General features: G+C 41.7%; 1 protein-coding gene across 1 annotated transcript in view; it reads right to left on the bottom strand.

Moving 5' to 3' along the window:
- LOC308074138 (neurexin-3a-like) overlaps positions 1 to 18,074 on the bottom strand; it is a gene marked incomplete at both ends in the record, with an annotated part of 212,376 nt that overhangs the window by 146,975 nt on the left and 47,327 nt on the right. The window contains 5 exons of the mRNA XM_080413470.1: positions 566 to 826; positions 5,060 to 5,180; positions 6,242 to 6,361; positions 9,552 to 9,578; positions 12,470 to 12,673. Coding sequence (XP_080269596.1) covers positions 566 to 826; positions 5,060 to 5,180; positions 6,242 to 6,361; positions 9,552 to 9,578; positions 12,470 to 12,673 — 733 coding nt within the window. The remainder of the gene's footprint in view (positions 1 to 565; positions 827 to 5,059; positions 5,181 to 6,241; positions 6,362 to 9,551; positions 9,579 to 12,469; positions 12,674 to 18,074) is intronic.

Here is an 18,074-nt window from a genome sequence, read left to right as displayed (position 1 = left end):
GTCCACCTCACCCTTTATATGTATAAAGGGTGTGAGTCCACCTCACCCTTTATATGTATAAAGTGTGTGAGTCCACCTCACCCTTTATATATATAAAGGGTGTGAGTCCACCTCACCCTTTATATATATAAAGAGTGTGAGTCCACCTCACCCTTTGACCAGTGTGTGAGTCCACCTCACCCTTTATATATATAAAGAGTGTGAGTCCACCTCACCCTTTATATATATAAAGGGTGTGAGTCCACCTCACCCTTTATATATATAAAGAGTGTGAGTCCACCTCACCCTTTATATGTATAAAGGGTGTGAGTCCACCTCACCCTTTATATGTATAAAGTGTGTGAGTCCACCTCACCCTTTATATATATAAAGAGTGTGAGTCCACCTCACCCTTTATATATATAAAGAGTGTGAGTCCACCTCACCCTTTATATATATAAAGAGTGTGAGTCCACCTCACCCTTTATATATATAAAGGGTGTGAGTCCACCTCACCCTTTATATATATAAAGAGTGTGAGTCCACCTCACCCTTTATATGTATAAAGGGTGTGAGTCCACCTCACCCTTTGACCAGCTCCACGGCGATGAAGTCGTTTCCGTCTCCAGAGTTGAAGAGGATGAAGCCGTCGGCGGAGGTGGTCTTGAACTGGAAGAACAGGTGCATGGAGGTGTAGGCCTGCAGCGTGGCCAGAGACAGGTAGCTGCTCTTGGACTTGAAGGTCACGGGGTCGGCGATGATGGAGCGCATCCCGAAGCGCGCGTTCAGCTCGCAGTAGTCGATGTCGCCGTTCTTGCACAGGTCGATGTACAGCATGCCGTTGAACCTGCGCAACGGACGAGAGGGTACAGAGAAGAGGGTACAGAGAAGAGGGAAAAAAATGATTTTTTAAAACTTTTAAAACTTAAAATGTGACATTCTACATTCTCAAGCACTACTGCCTTAAACATGTAGTGTTGTTGTTAGTAGAATAAACACACTACTGCCTTAAACATGTAGTGTTGTTGTTACTAGGAATAAACACACTACTACCTTTAACATGTAGTGTTGTTGTTAGTAGGAATAAACACACTACTGCCTTTAACATGTAGTGTTGTTGTTAGTAGGAATAAACACACTACTGCCTTAAACATGTAGTGTTGTTGTTACTAGGAATAAACACACTACTGCCTTAAACATGTAGTGTTGTTGTTACTAGGAATAAACACACTACTACCTTTAACATGTAGTGTTGTTGTTAGTAGGAATAAACACACTACTGCCTTTAACATGTAGTGTTGTTGTTAGTAGGAATAAACACACTACTGCCTTAAACATGCAGTGTTGTTGTTACTAGGAATAAACACACTACTGCCTTAAACATGCAGTGTTGTTGTTAGTAGGAATAAACACACTACTGTCTTAAACATGTAGTGTTGTTGTTAGTAGGAATAAACACACTACTGCCTTAAACATGCAGTGTTGTTGTTAGTAGGAATAAACACACTACTACCTTTAACATGTAGTGTTGTTGTTAGTAGGAATAAACACACTACTGCCTTTAACATGTAGTGTTGTTGTTAGTAGGAATAAACACACTACTGCCTTAAACATGTAGTGTTGTTGTTACTAGGAATAAACACACTACTGCCTTTAACATGTAGTGTTGTTGTTAGTAGGAATAAACACACTACTGCCTTAAACATGCAGTGTTGTTGTTACTAGGAATAAACACACTACTGCCTTAAACATGCAGTGTTGTTGTTAGTAGGAATAAACACACTACTGCCTTAAACATGCAGTGTTGTTGTTAGTAGGAATAAACACACTACTGCCTTAAACATGTAGTGTTGTTGTTAGTAGAATAAACACACTACTGCCTTAAACATGTAGTGTTGTTGTTAGTAGGAATAAACACACTACTGTCTTAAACATGTAGTGTTGTTGTTAGTAGGAATAAACACACTACTGCCTTAAACATGCAGTGTTGTTGTTACTAGGAATAAACACACTACTGCCTTAAACATGCAGTGTTGTTGTTACTAGGAATAAACACACTACTGCCTTAAACATGTTGTGTTGTTGTTACTAGGAATAAACACACTACTGTCTTAAACATGTAGTGTTGTTGTTAGTAGGAATAAACACACTACTGCCTTAAACATGCAGTGTTGTTGTTACTAGGAATAAACACACTACTGCCTTAAACATGTAGTGTTGTTGTTACTAGGAATAAACACACTACTGCCTTAAACATGTAGTGTTGTTGTTACTAGGAATAAACACACTACTGTCTTAAACATGTAGTGTTGTTGTTAGTAGAATAAACACACTACTGCCTTAAACATGTAGTGTTGTTGTTAGTAGGAATAAACACACTACTGCCTTAAACATGTAGTGTTGTTGTTAGTAGGAATAAACACACTACTGCCTTAAACATGTAGTGTTGTTGTTACTAGGAATAAACACACTACTGCCTTAAACATGCAGTGTTGTTGTTACTAGGAATAAACACACTACTGCCTTAAACATGTAGTGTTGTTGTTACTAGGAATAAACACACTACTGCCTTAAACATGCAGTGTTGTTGTTAGTAGGAATAAACACACTACTGCCTTAAACATGTAGTGTTGTTGTTACTAGGAATAAACACACTACTGCCTTAAACATGTAGTGTTGTTGTTAGTAGGAATAAACACAGATACACCCCGGAGGAAGTGGACTAAGAAAGGCAAGGAAATAAGCAGAGTTCCTGTTTCTACACAAAAAAAAGGAGGTGGTGCCCCAAGAAAAATACATATATTTGTTATATTGCATTCTGCATAGTAGTTTTTCTTAACATGAGGAGTCTTGTTTATAGAAGCACTGAGACAACTGAATAACGAGGAAATCTACAGGTTTCTGTTCAATAAAAATATCAAAGGTAATTAAGTATTAAAGGCATACTATGTACTATGCACCGTGTTTAACAAAATAATATACCAGCAGTTACCAGCAGTTAACAGCCAGTGGAATAGCGTGTGTGGTGTGTGTGTTTTTTTTTGTGTTTTCAGAGTTGTGTTTGTTTTGGGAGACGGGGACGTATTTGAGTGTTTCAGCCAATAACAGCATGAGGGTGTGTCCAAAGGGTTTCTATGTCAAACTCCTGTGTGAATGTTTGTTCTCTCGGACAGAGAAAGAGCAGGGGGCGGGGCCACGTTTGAATCCTTGTTTATAAACAGAAAGCTAAAGACTTGACTGCGGACCGGGCCTCTCCATGGAGCACGAGCGTGCATTTCTACTACATTACACTATACTGTATATTATCTTAACATTCTTATACTATACCATTAAATACTGTATACACATTATTGTTCTACTATATTATATTATCATATACTATCTTACACTATTATATTTGCTACTATTGTTAATGTTACTACTTGTATCTCTCTCTGTCTCTCCTCTGTCTCTCTCCCTCTCTCTCTCTTCTTTCCCCCCCGACACGGTCGAGGCAGAAGGCCCCCACCCTAGAGCCTGGCCCCTCCCACCCTAGAGCCTGGCCCCTCCCACTCTAGAGCCTGGCCCCTCCCACCCTAGAGCCTAAGGTCTGCCTGACGTTTCTTCCAGTTAAAGGGGAATTTTGGACTAAAGTTTTCTTACCTTTTCTATGACGTTATGATATCTTAGGATGAATGGTACAGTAGAAATTTTTCATAACTCCACCCCTGAGCCGCCACAGCTTAAAAGGTGCGCGGATAGGCCTTAGGTTAGATCACATATTTTAATAGCTTTTTTTGAATTTTTTTTTGGTGAGATCTGACGTTCATAGTGACAGAACACTATGCAACCAAAAAAAAAAAAAAAAAAAAAAAACAGAAGTCTCGCTAGACAAGATTGAAATCTCGAGATTTCAATCTCGTCTAGCGAGACTTCTGTTTTTTTTTTTTTTTTTTTTTTTTTTGGGGACAGTGTTTTGTCACTATGAACGTCAGATCTCACCAAAAAAATTAAAATAAAAATCTATTAAAATATGTGATCTAACCTAAGGCCTATCCGCGCACCTTTTAAGCTGTGGCGGCTCAGGGGTGGAGTTATGAAAATGTTCTACTGTACCATTCATCCTAAGATATCATAACGTCATAGAAAAGGTAAGAAAACTTTAGTCCAAAATTCTCCTTTAAGGGGGAGTTTTTCGTTGCAACTGTCGCAAAATTGCTTGCTCAGAGTGGGACTGTGGGGTCTCTGCTCTACATGTAAAGTGTCTTGTTGCTCAGAGTGGGACTGTGGGGTCTCTGCTCTACATGTAAAGTGTCTTGTAGTTCAGGGTGGGACTGTGGGGTCTCTGCTCTACATGTAAAGTGTCTTGTTGTTCAGGATGGACTGTGGGGTCTCTGCTCTACATGTAAAGTGTCTTGTTGCTCAGGATGGACTGTGGGGTCTCTGCTCTACATGTAAAGTGTATTGTTGTTCAGGATGGACTGTGGGGTCTCTGCTCTACATGTAAAGTGTCTTGTTGCTCAGAGTGGGACTGTGGGGTCTCTGCTCTACATGTAAAGTGTCTTGTTGCTCAGAGTGGGACTGTGGGGTCTCTGCTCTACATGTAAAGTGTCTTGTAGTTCAGGGTGGGACTGTGGGGTCTCTGCTCTACATGTAAAGTGTCTTGTTGTTCAGGATGGACTGTGGGGTCTCTGCTCTACATGTAAAGTGTCTTGTTGCTCAGAGTGGGACTGTGGGGTCTCTGCTCTACATGTAAAGTGTCTTGTTGTTCAGGATGGACTGTGGGGTCTCTGCTCTACATGTAAAGTGTATTGTTGTTCAGGATGGACTGTGGGGTCTCTGCTCTACATGTAAAGTGTATTGTTGTTCAGGATGGGACTGTGGGGTCTCTGCTCTACATGTAAAGTGTCTTGTTGCTCAGAGTGGGACTGTGGGGTCTCTGCTCTACATGTAAAGTGTCTTGTTGCTGAGGGTGGGACTGTGGGGTCTCTGCTCTACATGTAAAGTGTCTTGAGTCAATTTGTTGTGATTTGACACTTTAATAAAATTGAATTGAATTGAATTGAATTGACATAGCATACCTTTAAGTACCGCTACGTACCTGAGGCTCTGCAGGTGTCCGATGAAGCTGGACGGGATGCTTGAGACGAAGCGTCTCTCGGTCATGATGCCCGTCTCGATATTGTGGAACTCCAGACGCGTGTGGTCGCCCGCCATTTGCCCTGGGGAGGGGGGAGGGTGCAGGGGACGGGTTGAAAAGAAAGACACAAAAAACAAAACGGAAAACCAAAATAAAAGAGGACACCGTCGCCTGACACTAACACAAAAGGAACGCAATTTGTTGAGAAACCTGCCTGAACGTCATTGGTGGATACTGTAGATGCAACAGGTAACCACTAGTCATTGGTGGATACTGTAGATGCAACAGGTAACCACTAGTCATTGGTGGATACTGTAGATGCAACAGGTAACCACTTGCTACACATTAGTTGTTCACATTGTATTCTGTCATGAAGCATCATTTTGAACCACTTGAGGTCACACTGTGCAACGTTCATTTTAGTAGTCCTTCAATGACACCTCTGGGCTGTCTATGGTCCGATAGAACTGCAATTCCCAGAATTCAGTTCAAACAACGGAAGAACCGCTCCAAAACGAATGCTGCTGGGTCCTAGTGCCGAGGATATTTTGGACAGCAACTAGAACATTGTCAATAACGCTATGTAACTATACAATGTATCAATATAATGTCCGGTACGTCTCAGGTGCCGACTTCATTTTGGCACAAATGTTGCGGCTAAAATTGCATTTAGAGAAGTTGTTAAAAAGAAAAAAACACATTCATGAGGAATGGTTCATGTGAAAAACATTCCATGATATCAAAAAATATTTGTGCTTAATTTCAAAAGTTACACAGTATGACTTTATACCCTATATACTTAGTTGACCGGCGTCCCCCAGGTCTCTATACTAGGTCCGCAATTGTTTTCCCCCTTAATTAACACCAAATATCTTATCAAAAATACCTCATCTACGATGAGCTATTTTAAATAATAAGAAATACCTGTTCACCCCAGAATAGGGACCGTATGCTAGGGTTCATGTTTTTAATCTCCTGGGAAAAATGTGAAATCGGTGTAAATTAATTGTCTCAAACATTAAACCGATTGGGGTGTGGTTCAGTACAAACATTAAACCGATTGGGGTGTGGTTCAGTACAAACATTAAACCGATTGGGGTGTGGTTCAGTACAAACATTAAACCGAGGGGTGTGGTTCAGTACCTTCGGCTACGTCATCGTCAACGGTTAGCTTGTAGAGTTTTCCGCGGCGGACCACGCGGACCGTATGCCACTCATTATCATTGAGTTTCTGGCCTGCATACAGAGTCTCTGGTCCCTTGCCTGAGGATGATGGTCAATCACAAAGTTACAAGTCATCCCGCCTCCAAAACCAAGCCTTTGTTTGTGGGTGTGAGTAAACATTAAGAAATAATACTAAAAAGTAAAGCTCAGTAAAAATAGAATGTTGGAAAAGTATTTGCTTTTCCTCCCTTTAGTTTAGAATCTAGCATTTGTTGGATTTGGATAAACAAAGGCTTGGTTTCAATCAATGTACATTTATAAGAGTCCCAAAATATCTCTGTGACAATATCTGTACTTTTTGTTAAAAAAAGAACAACTGAAAGAAAGGAAAAACACAGCACACACATTTGATGAGAGGATTTCAAGTGAACCATAAAGAGATCTGTCAACTAGGAAAGACGTGAATTGCTTTTACTCATCATAGGATACAGAGAGTAGATTACTTACTAATATGAAAAAAACTAGACCATATCACACCCATACTAGCCACCCTTCATTGGCTGCCTGTGAGCTCCAGGAGGGATTTTAAAATGTTACTTATTACTTATAAAGCCCTGCATGGGCTGGACCCTACTTATATCTCTGATATGCTGTCCCCTCCTAAGTCTGAGCGCATTCTTAGATCCTCAGATAAGGCCCTCCTGGAGGTGCCATACACTAACCTAGTAACCCGGGGCGATCGGCAGTGGAACGCACTGCCGGTGCAGCTGAGGTTAGCACCATCCATGCTCTGTTTAAATCACTACTGAAAACCTACCTCTACACAAGTGTTTTTCTTAATAGTTTTTTATATGACCTTACACACCCTAATGTTGTTATTTGTTTAATCAAACAGTTTTTCTATTTTTTTGCCTCATTGTTTTTTTAATCTTGCACTTGCACTTTGTAACTTTGTTTGGAAAGGTGCTATACAAATACAATTCATTATCATTCCTTCTTTTCTTAGTACAGTACAGTTAGTGAACTTTTTTATTTCATTGTTAATGTATTGTATTTCCACCCTTGTCACAAGACTAAATAGGACCATAATGGAAATAAGCCTTTGGGCTTTTTGTTTGTGTCATCCTTTTGACCAAAACACTTTGCAATCAGATATTCTGTGCACATGCTTTGTTGTCAGTCAGTCAGTCAGTCAGTCAGTCAGTCAGTCAGTCAGTCAGTCAGTCAGTCAGTTCAGTACAGTACATAATTACTACTCTTAGGAGGGGGATCTTTCATTATTGAGATACATGTACATGTACACATCCTGTTTAAATTCCTAAACTAACATTAACCCTAACCTCAGTAAACCTAACCATGAACCTAACCTTAACCTCAGTAAACCTAACCATGAACCTAACCTTAACCTCAGTAAACCTAACCATGAACCTAACCCTAACCTCAGTAAACCTAACCATGAACCTAACCTTAACCTCAGTAAACCTAACCATGAACCTAACCCTAACCTCAGTAAACCTAACCATGAACCTAACCTTAACCTCAGTAAACCTAACCATGAACCTAACCTTAACCTCAGTAAACCTAACCATGAACCTAACCTTAACCTCAGTAAACCTAACCATGAACCTAACCCTAACCTCAGTAAACCTAACCATGAACCTAACCCTAACCTCAGTAAACCTAACCATGAACCTAACCCTAACCTCAGTAAACCTAACCATGAACCTAACCTTAACCTCAGTAAACCTAACCATGAACCTAACCCTAACCTCAGTAAACCTAACCATGAACCTAACCTTAACCTCAGTAAAACTAAGCTTGCCAGGAAGCCAATCAGACAGGTCTATGGGCGGGTCTTCTTATAACCTTGGTGGAATCCATGGTTTAGCCTCAAGTACACTTTTGCACAGCACACTTAAACAGGGATAGACTCCTGTATCCTCAGCTGATACCGACAATAATCCTCTCCAACCCTACTAACTATCTAACTAACTAACTAACTAACTTACTTACTTACTACCTCCTGAGCCACTGGGGTGCTGAATCCCTGCACTACTAACAGGCCAGGCCAGGTTACCATACTACACCCTCCATCCTAGTCTAAAACTCATTCTGCCCATACTAACTCCTCTGTCCATACTAACTCATTTTGTCTTCTATTCAAACATCCTACAGTGTCAGCCTCTACATCAGCTACATAGCTTAGATGCTAAGAGCTAGCTCGTTTGCTGTTGTGGCATAATGTATCTTGGTTCTCATAAGGGAGTCTGGTAAACACCTAAATAATACATAGATTTACAGTGAAGGATGTGAAAAAGGAAATGACTCTGAGGCCTATTCATGAGTAGAAGCAATACATTCAGATAACCTTGGTGCAAATATGGCACCAGGAAAACCAAGACAGTTCAGAAAACAGAGGGGATATCTGTAGATGCAAACACACAGAGCTCATCCAATTACCATGTTGTGTAAGTAAATGAATAATCTGAATAACACGATATAGATATTAGATAAACGTGACTTTGGCTTATTACCACATTGTTGTCAGTGTGCTAGAACAACACGCCACCATGTATTATTATCTCTACTTTATATCTTTTTTATCAAGCTGTGATAAAACACTGCTTACATGGTACGAGATCCACATGATTCTCCTTATGTCAGACAGTGATGGTGGTGATTTAATAACTAACTGTGTTACAGTGGCCTGCACAGAAACGTGTTACGTCTGCGTAACGGCTGAACGTTGTGACTATTTCCCATCTTTGCAAATCAAATGAGTGTCAAAAGACCTGTGATTATGTATATACTTTCTTAGATTTCATTTAAAGAATATTGTCACCAAAACACAAAGAAACAAGTAAATAAAATACTATTGAAGCTGGTTAAACCATCTATTAAATCACCACTCATATCATTTCTCTGTACTTTGGTTCTGTTACGTTCCAACTGGCTGGACAGAGGATCATTCTATCATAATTAATTATTAGATAATTCTGTCACGTTGTAGCTGGCTGGACAGAGGATAACGCCTCGTTTATGCTCAGTCACACCACGGCGTCGCTTGACGCCAAAAACTGATCTTCAAGCGAAGTGTCTAGATTGTAGATCTGTTCTTGTCGGCAAGCAACACCGGCATGTGACGGTGTATAACATATGAGGCTTAAAGAGGGGGGGGGGGGTTAGAGGGGCAGAAACATACACCTCAACAAACATTTCCTTTAAAGAGAAACATCAGAGCATCATCAACATAGAAAGCAAATAAAATGAAACTTGAGTGTTAACTTACTGGAGTTACAGTTAATCCTGATACAGTCTAGATGGGGGAGAATAAATGACAGATGAAATTGCATCCTTCAAGGTTACAGCTGCAGACATCCAAAAACAAGAATTCCACCCTTCCGGGGACGTCCACATGCAGAGAGGCGGCCATTTTTATTTTATTATTATTATTTTGTAATAATTAGTATTCTTTGTTAAAGATTTTCCTCAGTGATACAATGTAAAATGCTATTACTCTAACTAAGGACATAATCACAATCACAGTTATACAACATAATATACTATTGTGTATTCATATCAATAAATGCACACACTAAGGGCTTGTTCTGTCAAACATTACTAGCGTCTTTGTTTTTTGCTAGCTTTGAATTGGTGTCAGCTGTTGTTCCTTTCAGCATTATATTAGTAATGTAGAAAAAAATGTAGAGATAAAATGGCCGCTTATAGTGTACCAGCCACATCGATTCTGCAACCCAACATTCTCTTTGTTGTTGTCGTTGTTGTTGTTTATTTAAAATTTGGGTCCCAGATTAAAAGTCAAAGTCACAGACTCCTAAACCTCCTCACCAGCTTGTTGGCTAAACAGGCCTTTGTTTCAAATCAATAATGTCTGACATTTAGCAAGAAGGTGGTGGAGGCGTCTATCTGAGGAGGCTGTAGATCTTTGAGCGTTTCCACTGAATTTGTCAGGTCAAAAACTAACGAATGAACCGTCCCATGGAGGCCAGTAGTGAGTTAGGTACGGGTGCCTGGGAGGGACATGTGTGGGCGTGGGTGTGTCACACCATGTGGCTGGTTGGGTCATGTGTCGTCAACCGCAACAGAAAAGTGGGAGCGAACAGCCGCGATCCAATCAGCACCAGTACCATGCAGAGACACGAGAACCCCGGGAAATGTGTTAGGGTTAGGGTTATTAATGAGCTGCTTTTGTTTTACTAACGATGGGCGTTTAAAGTCTTAAAGACCTTAGAATGTGCTTGTGAGTTATGAGATAGCAGTAGCTAATAATAATGTATATCGTTATTAGCTTATATTATTGTTAGCTTTGCCCAATTTCAACTGCAAATAATATACACGGATGTCATGCTGAATTAATTATCTTAAAAAGCTGTAACATATGTCACACAATAAGTACAAGCTATCTGAATGACAATCAAGCTAGAGGTAAAAGCTCTACATTGAATAACATACGCTAACTCCTGATGCTAACACTTGCTACACTTCTGTCTTTTTCGTAACACTGAGAGTGTTTGTTAAAAAAAGAGAGAGAACGGTGTTGTGGGGAAGGGGGCGGAGCCATCTGCAGGTGTTTCTGGGCTCTGTTCTCGGGCTGTTCGCCGTACGGGCCGCAGGCTCAATGCCTTTGAAGGGGTGAATACCATCTTTTCACAAAGCATGATGGGTAATGGAGTTCAGAGCTGAAACTATAAAATGGCACCGGAAAGCATATAGACTCCCATATAGAACACAGCGTCATCGACATACAGTAGGAGCAACGAAATGAATAAAGTAAATCAAACAATGAATAAAAAAATAAACAGAACAACTGGATTTAAGAAGAAAGTGAAATGTTAGTAAAGAAAAGGGTTTACTGTCTGCATAATGTCCTGTTAAATGATGGATTGAAGACTATTTGTGGTGCACACAGGTGGAAGGTCACCTTGAAGAAAGTATCAGCACATTTTGTGTTCTTCAAATACCAGTTAGAAACAGATTGTCTTGTAAATTAAAGCATCGTTATCTGGTAGAGGTTTGTCTCAGTTGTGCTGTGACTCTCTCTACAGTTAATTAAACAGGTGTGTATGGGTGTGACTGTGGTGTATCTGTTAATTAAACAGGTGTGTATGGGTGTGACTGTGGTGTATCTGTTAATTAAACAGGTGTGTATGGGTGTGATTGTGGTGTATCTGTTAATTAAACAGGTGTGTATGGGTGTGACTGTGGTGTATCAGTTCATTAAACAGGTGTGTATGGGTGTGACTGTGGTGTATCTGTTCATTAAACAGGTGTGTATGGGTGTGACTGTGGTGTATCTGTTCATTAAACAGGTGTGTATGGGGTGTGACTGTGGTGTATCTGTTCATTAAACAGGTGTGTATGGGTGTGACTGTGGTGTATCTGTTCATTAAACAGGTGTGTATGGGTGTGACTGTGGTGTATCTGTTCAAACATGGACCAAACATGTCTGTCAATGACAAACAAAAAGAAAAAAAAAACACTGTAGTTACAGTGGAATGTATGGTAGCCTACGATCACGACCAAGAGTGTTATTCACTAAGCAAACAAACTGAACTGTGCATGAAAGAGAAACCACTTCATTGACGTTAATGAATCTAGCGCCATGCCTCTCTCTATTTAAATCTTAACACGGCGTCATGAGTTTTACCAACGGTGGAAACATCATATTAACTAAAACTAACGCAAAAACCAAAACTAGAACATTTTAGTTAATTGAAATAATAAATTCAATGAGGCTTTACTACAAAAAAAACGTGTATTGTTCGTTTACAAAACTAAGTAAAATCATAGAGAAAATGTTTGTCTTTGCAATATCTAATATTTCTCGGAATAATGGCCAATCTACTAGCTCACAACGTGCTTGTAGATCGGCTATTTTCTCTTTTTTTCTGAACATGTTGAATCTTGCCCGACTACCCCAATATCACAATGAAAAACTAAAAACAAACACTAAAACTAATTAAAACGACAAAAACTAAAAACTAAGCCTTTATCACAAAATCTAAAACTAAACTAAACAGAGTAAAATCCGCTGTTTTAAACCAAAACAAAAAACCAATAAAGAAATCAAATGAATGAATGAAAAAGGGATGAGAATGAGCACAGAAGATAGAAGAGTGATGACGGGGGGCTATTGGGTAAAGGGGGGTAAAGGGGGGTGTGGGGGGGCGGGGTCTCATACGATACCTAGGTTGACCGTCAGTTTGACGCGGCCCCCGTCCAGCTCCAGACGCAGCGTGTCGGCCGAGTCTCGTGAGGTGGACGCCATGAGGAGGCCGTACGCCCGCTGGGAGCGGAACCTCAACGACACGTCCTCCGCCTCCGTGTGCATCACCACAGGCATCACTACCTTCATGTACATGCTGCCGTCATACGACAAGATGGACGCCTCTGCAGGGGGGAGGGGAGAGAAGCAGTGTTCATTTCGTCGACTAAAACTATTAACCACTTGAACCACTTGAACCCTTTCCTATTCTGTGTTGGAACATTGAAAAAAATGTGACGCATCGTGAGCTTGTAGATCGGCTATTTTCACAAAACAGACAAGTACAGAGGCCAAAGGTCAAGTTGACTAAGTATGGAGGGTTTAAGTGGTTTCATTTCTGAAAATACACATTAACACATCGGGTGCCAAACACGGTCTGAACCGTGTTTGCGCAGAGTAGCGGTCCGGTGCCGAACACGGTCCAGACCGTGAAATATGTCTTTTTGTTTTTTTCGTTTTTCTCCACACGGGCGGGGCTAGAGCAGCTCTGGGAGTACCCATTGTGATCTTGAGAAGGATAGGCCAGATAGATCACCGGAAAAACAAAAACATGGCTGCCATCCACTTCCTGTCTATTTCCTTCTTTAAAACACCTATATCTCCGAATCTGTTTCCGGTGGGGAAAACCGGTCATGCGCGATGCGCGATCCCCCCCCATTGTAACTCGCGAGTGAAATGTTATCGTTCCAGGCTGTAGCCAGGGTCATCGCGCAACATGAATGGATGTTTTTTTTTACATGGATTTGCTCCTCGTGGAGTCTAGAGCTTTAAACAGCAAAGCGCAGTCAATGGGGAGAATGCTGGCACCCAACGTAAGTTGTTATGAAAAAATGCTGGCACCCAATGTGTTAACATGAATCCAACATAGAAAAGATAATGTGTAAACAAACAAACAAACAAACAAAAAATCACACCCAGTGTGAAGTGAGCGGTGCTATTTATGAGCGAAGTTAATGTCATCATGTGTCTCACTAGCCAATCACAGCACGTCCTGCAAAGATAAGTATTCAGACCCTTTGCTGTGACACTTGTATATTTGCACCGCTCGGTGCTCAAAAACAACAGTGGTCATCACAGTGATGGAAGCTAACTTCAAAACATTTCTTTTTTTTTTAATTGAGTGGTGCTATTTATGAGTTATTAATTTCATCATGCGTCTCGCTAGCCAATCACAGTACGTCACAGCCAATCGGCCAATCACAGTACAGCGAAAGACACATTTTCGCGACGGAAAGAAAAAGCAGTTTGACAGCACACTCAAAAATGTGTGTGCTGTCAAACAACTCTATGAAGCTAATCTATGAAATATATGATAAAGTTTAATCTGCCTCATGTTTCATCTCAGCTAGGGGTCCCTGCTTCATCTCAGCTAAGGGGTCCCTGCTTCATCTCAGCTAAGGGGTCCCTGCTTCATCTCAGCTAAGGGGTCCCTGCTTCATCTCAGCTAGGGGGTCCCTGCTTCATCTCAGCTAGGGGGTCCCTGCTTCATCTCAGCTAAGGGGTCCCTGCTTCATCTCAGCTAGGGGGTCCCTGCTTCATCTCAGCTAGGGGGTCCCTGCTTCATCTCAGCTAAGGGGTCCCTGCTTCATCTCAGCTAGGGGGTCCCTGCTTCATCTCAGCTAAGGGGTCCCTGCTTCATCTCAGCTAGGGGGTCCCTGCTTCATCTCAGCTAGGGGGTCCCTGCTTCATCTCAGCTAAGGGGTCCCTGCTTCATCTCAGCTAGGGGGTCCCTGCTTCATCTCAGCTAGGGGGTCCCTGCTTCATCTCAGCTAGGGGGTCCCTGCTTCATCTCAGCTAAGGGGTCCCTGCTTCATCTCAGCTAGGGGGTCCCTGCTTCATCTCAGCTAGGGGGTCCCTGCTTCGTCTCAGCTCCCTGCTTCATCTCAGCTAAGGGGTCCCTGCTTCATCTCAGCTAGGGGTTCCTGCTTCATCTCAGATAAGGGGTCCCTGCTTCATCTCAGATAAGGGGTCCCTGCTTCATCTCAGATAAGGGGTCCCTGCTTCATCTCAGATAAGGGGTCCCTGCTTCATCTCAGATAAAGGGTCCCTGCTTCATCTCAGCTAAGGGGTCCCTGCTTCATCTCAGATAAGGGGTCCCTGCTTCATCTCAGCTAAGGGGTCCCTGCTTCATCTCAGCTAGGGGTTCCTGCTTCATCTCAGATAAAGGGTCCCTGCTTCATCTCAGCTAAGGGGTCCCTGCTTCATCTCAGATAAGGGGTCCGGTGGCCTGAAAAACATAGAGGATCCCGAGACTAGAAACTTCCATGACATTCCAGAGGTGTGACGAAGCATTGTTTTGATTTGAGCTCCTGGAATGAAAGTCAAAGTCACCTCACTGACTCTGTAGACTTTTTATTACGATGACATCAGGATACCTTACTGAGGCTTTAGTCCATAATACTGTTCCTTTCACTAGTGTGTGTGTGTGTGTGTGTGTGTGTGTGTGTGTGTGTGTGTGTGTGTGTGTGTGTGTGTGTGTGTGTGTGTGTGTGTGTGTGTGTGTGTGTGTGTGTGTGTGTGTGTGTGTGTGTGTCTAAAGGACACTGTTTTTGCCACTGAGCCCCCAGTGTAATCAAAAGAGCAGTCAAGCGTGAAGCAGCCAATCAATGTTGATTACACTGCCAGTCTCCCCACTGCCTCGGCCAATAGATACACAGCGTATATACCTGGGGATTGACAAGGGCAACAGCAGAGCTCTATGACTCTACAGTCACTATGTACTCAACACCACAGAACAGGGAAGGTTTTTCCTTTAAGTGCTTATGGTGGCCCCGGTGGTTGACTCTGGTAGTGCAGCTTGACCAAAGCCCGGGGCCCTTTACATGAAAGACTTGGGCTGGAGTCAGCCATATTGTCAGCCATATTGTCAGCCATATTGTCAGCCATATTGTCAGCCACATTGTCAGCCATATTGTAAAGAAATAGGCTCTATGCACAGCAGCCATATTGGAAACACATTGGGCCTCTTCTTACTTCCTTAAAAGGTGTTACCAATAATACTAATTAAGGCTCTGTTCCATTCTGGTGAAACAGAGTCAGGGTGTTGACTCACTGGAAACACTCCAGTGGGTCTCAAAGTGTGGTCCAGGGACCCTCATGGTTCCCAGAGGGGGTTCCAAATGGACCCTTACGGGTGTGTAACTTTGAGAGTGTACAAATGTACCAAACACAGTGGTAGTGTAGCACAGTGGTTCTAATGAAGGCTCTGTTCCATTTAGTGTAGCACAGTGGTTCTAATGAAGGCTCTGTTCCATTTAGTGTAACACAGTGGTTCTAATGAAGGCTCTGTTCCATTTAGTGTAGCACAGTGGTTCTAATGAAGGCTCTGTTCCATTTAGTGTAACACAGTGGTTCTAGTGAAGGCTCTGTTCCATTTAGTGTAGCACGGTGCTTCTAATGAAGGCTCTGTTCCATTTAGTGTAGCACGGTGGTTCTAATGAAGGCTCTGTTCCATTTAGTGTAACACAGTGGTTCTAATGAAGGCTCTGTTCCATTTAGTGTAACACAGTGGTTCTAATGAAGGCTCTGTTCCATTTAGTGTAACACAGTGGTTCTAATGAAGGCTCTGTTTCATTTAGTGTAACACAGTGGTTCTAATGAAGGCTCTGTTCCATTTAGTGTAACACAGTGGTTCTAATGAAGGCTCTGTTTCATTTAGTGTAACACAGTGGTTCTAATGAAGGCTCTGTTCCATTTAGTGTAACACAGTGGTTCTAATGAAGGCTCTGTTCCATTTAGTGTAACACAGTGGTTCTAATGAAGGCTCTGTTTCATTTAGTGTAACACAGTGGTTCTAATGAAGGCTCTGTTCCATTTAGTGTAGCACGGTGCTTCTAGTGAAGGCTCTGTTCCATTTAGTGTAGCACGGTGGTTCTAATGAAGGCTCTGTTCCATTTAGTGTAACACAGTGGTTCTAATGAAGGCTCTGTTCCATTTAGTGTAACACAGTGGTTCTAATGAAGGCTCTGTTTCATTTAGTGTAACACAGTGGTTCTAATGAAGGCTCTGTTCCATTTAGTGTAACACAGTGGTTCTAATGAAGGCTCTGTTCCATTTAGTGTAACACAGTGGTTCTAATGAAGTCTCTGTTCCATATAGTGTAACACAGTGGTTCTAATGAAGGCTCTGTTCCATTTAGTGTAGCACAGTGGTTCTAATGAAGGCTCTGTTCCATTTAGTGTAACACAGTGGTTCTAATGAAGGCTCTGTTCCATTTAGTGTAGCACAGTGGTTCTAATGAAGGCTCTGTTCCATTTAGTGTAACACAGTGGTTCTAGTGAAGGCTCTGTTCCATTTAGTGTAGCACAGTGGTTCTAATGAAGGCTCTGTTCCATTTAGTGTAACACAGTGGTTCTAATGAAGGCTCTGTTCCATTTAGTGTAACACGGTGGTTCTAGTGAAGGCTCTGTTCCATTTAGTGTAGCACGGTGCTTCTAATGAAGGCTCTGTTCCATTTAGTGTAACACGGTGGTTCTAATGAAGGCTCTGTTCCATTTAGTGTAGCACGGTGGTTCTAATGAAGGCTCTGTTCCATTTAGTGTAACACAGTGGTTCTAATGAAGGCTCTGTTCCATTTAGTGTAACACAGTGGTTCTAATGAAGGCTCTGTTCCATTTAGTGTAACACAGTGGTTCTAATGAAGGCTCTGTTTCATTTAGTGTAACACAGTGGTTCTAATGAAGGCTCTGTTCCATTTAGTGTAACACAGTGGTTCTAATGAAGGCTCTGTTCCATTTAGTGTAACACAGTGGTTCTAATGAAGTCTCTGTTCCATATAGTGTAACACAGTGGTTCTAATGAAGGCTCTGTTCCATTTAGTGTAACACAGTGGTTCTAATGAAGGCTCTGTTCCATTTAGTGTAACACAGTGGTTCTAATGAAGGCTCTGTTCCATTTAGTGTAACACAGTGGTTCTAGTGAAGGCTCTGTTCCATTTAGTGTAACACAGTGGTTCTAGTGAAGGCTCTGTTCCATTTAGTGTAACACAGTGGTTCTAATGAAGGCTCTGTTCCATTTAGTGTAGCACAGTGGTTCTAATGAAGGCTCTGTTCCATTTAGTGTAACACAGTGGTTCTAATGAAGGCTCTGTTCCATTTAGTGTAGCACAGTGGTTCTAATGAAGGCTCTGTTCCATTTAGTGTAACACAGTGGTTCTAATGAAGGCTCTGTTCCATTTAGTGTAGCACAGTGGTTCTAATGAAGGCTCTGTTCCATTTAGTGTAACAAAGTGGTTCTAATGAAGGCTCTGTTCCATTTAGTGTAACACAGTGGTTCTAATGAAGGCTCTGTTCCATTTAGTGTAGCACAGTGGTTCTAATGAAGGCTCTGTTCCATTTAGTGTAACACAGTGGTTCTAATGAAGGCTCTGTTCCATTTAGTGTAACACAGTGGTTCTAATGAAGGCTCTGTTCCATTTAGTGTAGCACAGTGGTTCTAATGAAGGCTCTGTTCCATTTAGTGTAGCACAGTGGTTCTAATGAAGGCTCTGTTCCATTTAGTGTAACACAGTGGTTCTAATGAAGGCTC

This window comes from Gymnoscopelus braueri (genome assembly GCF_963280865.1).
Source record: "Gymnoscopelus braueri genome assembly, chromosome: 19".
In the NCBI taxonomy this organism is placed as follows: domain Eukaryota; kingdom Metazoa; phylum Chordata; class Actinopteri; order Myctophiformes; family Myctophidae; genus Gymnoscopelus; species Gymnoscopelus braueri.
Note: the sequence above shows the minus strand (reverse complement) of the source record. Positions and strands in the feature narration are given on the sequence as shown.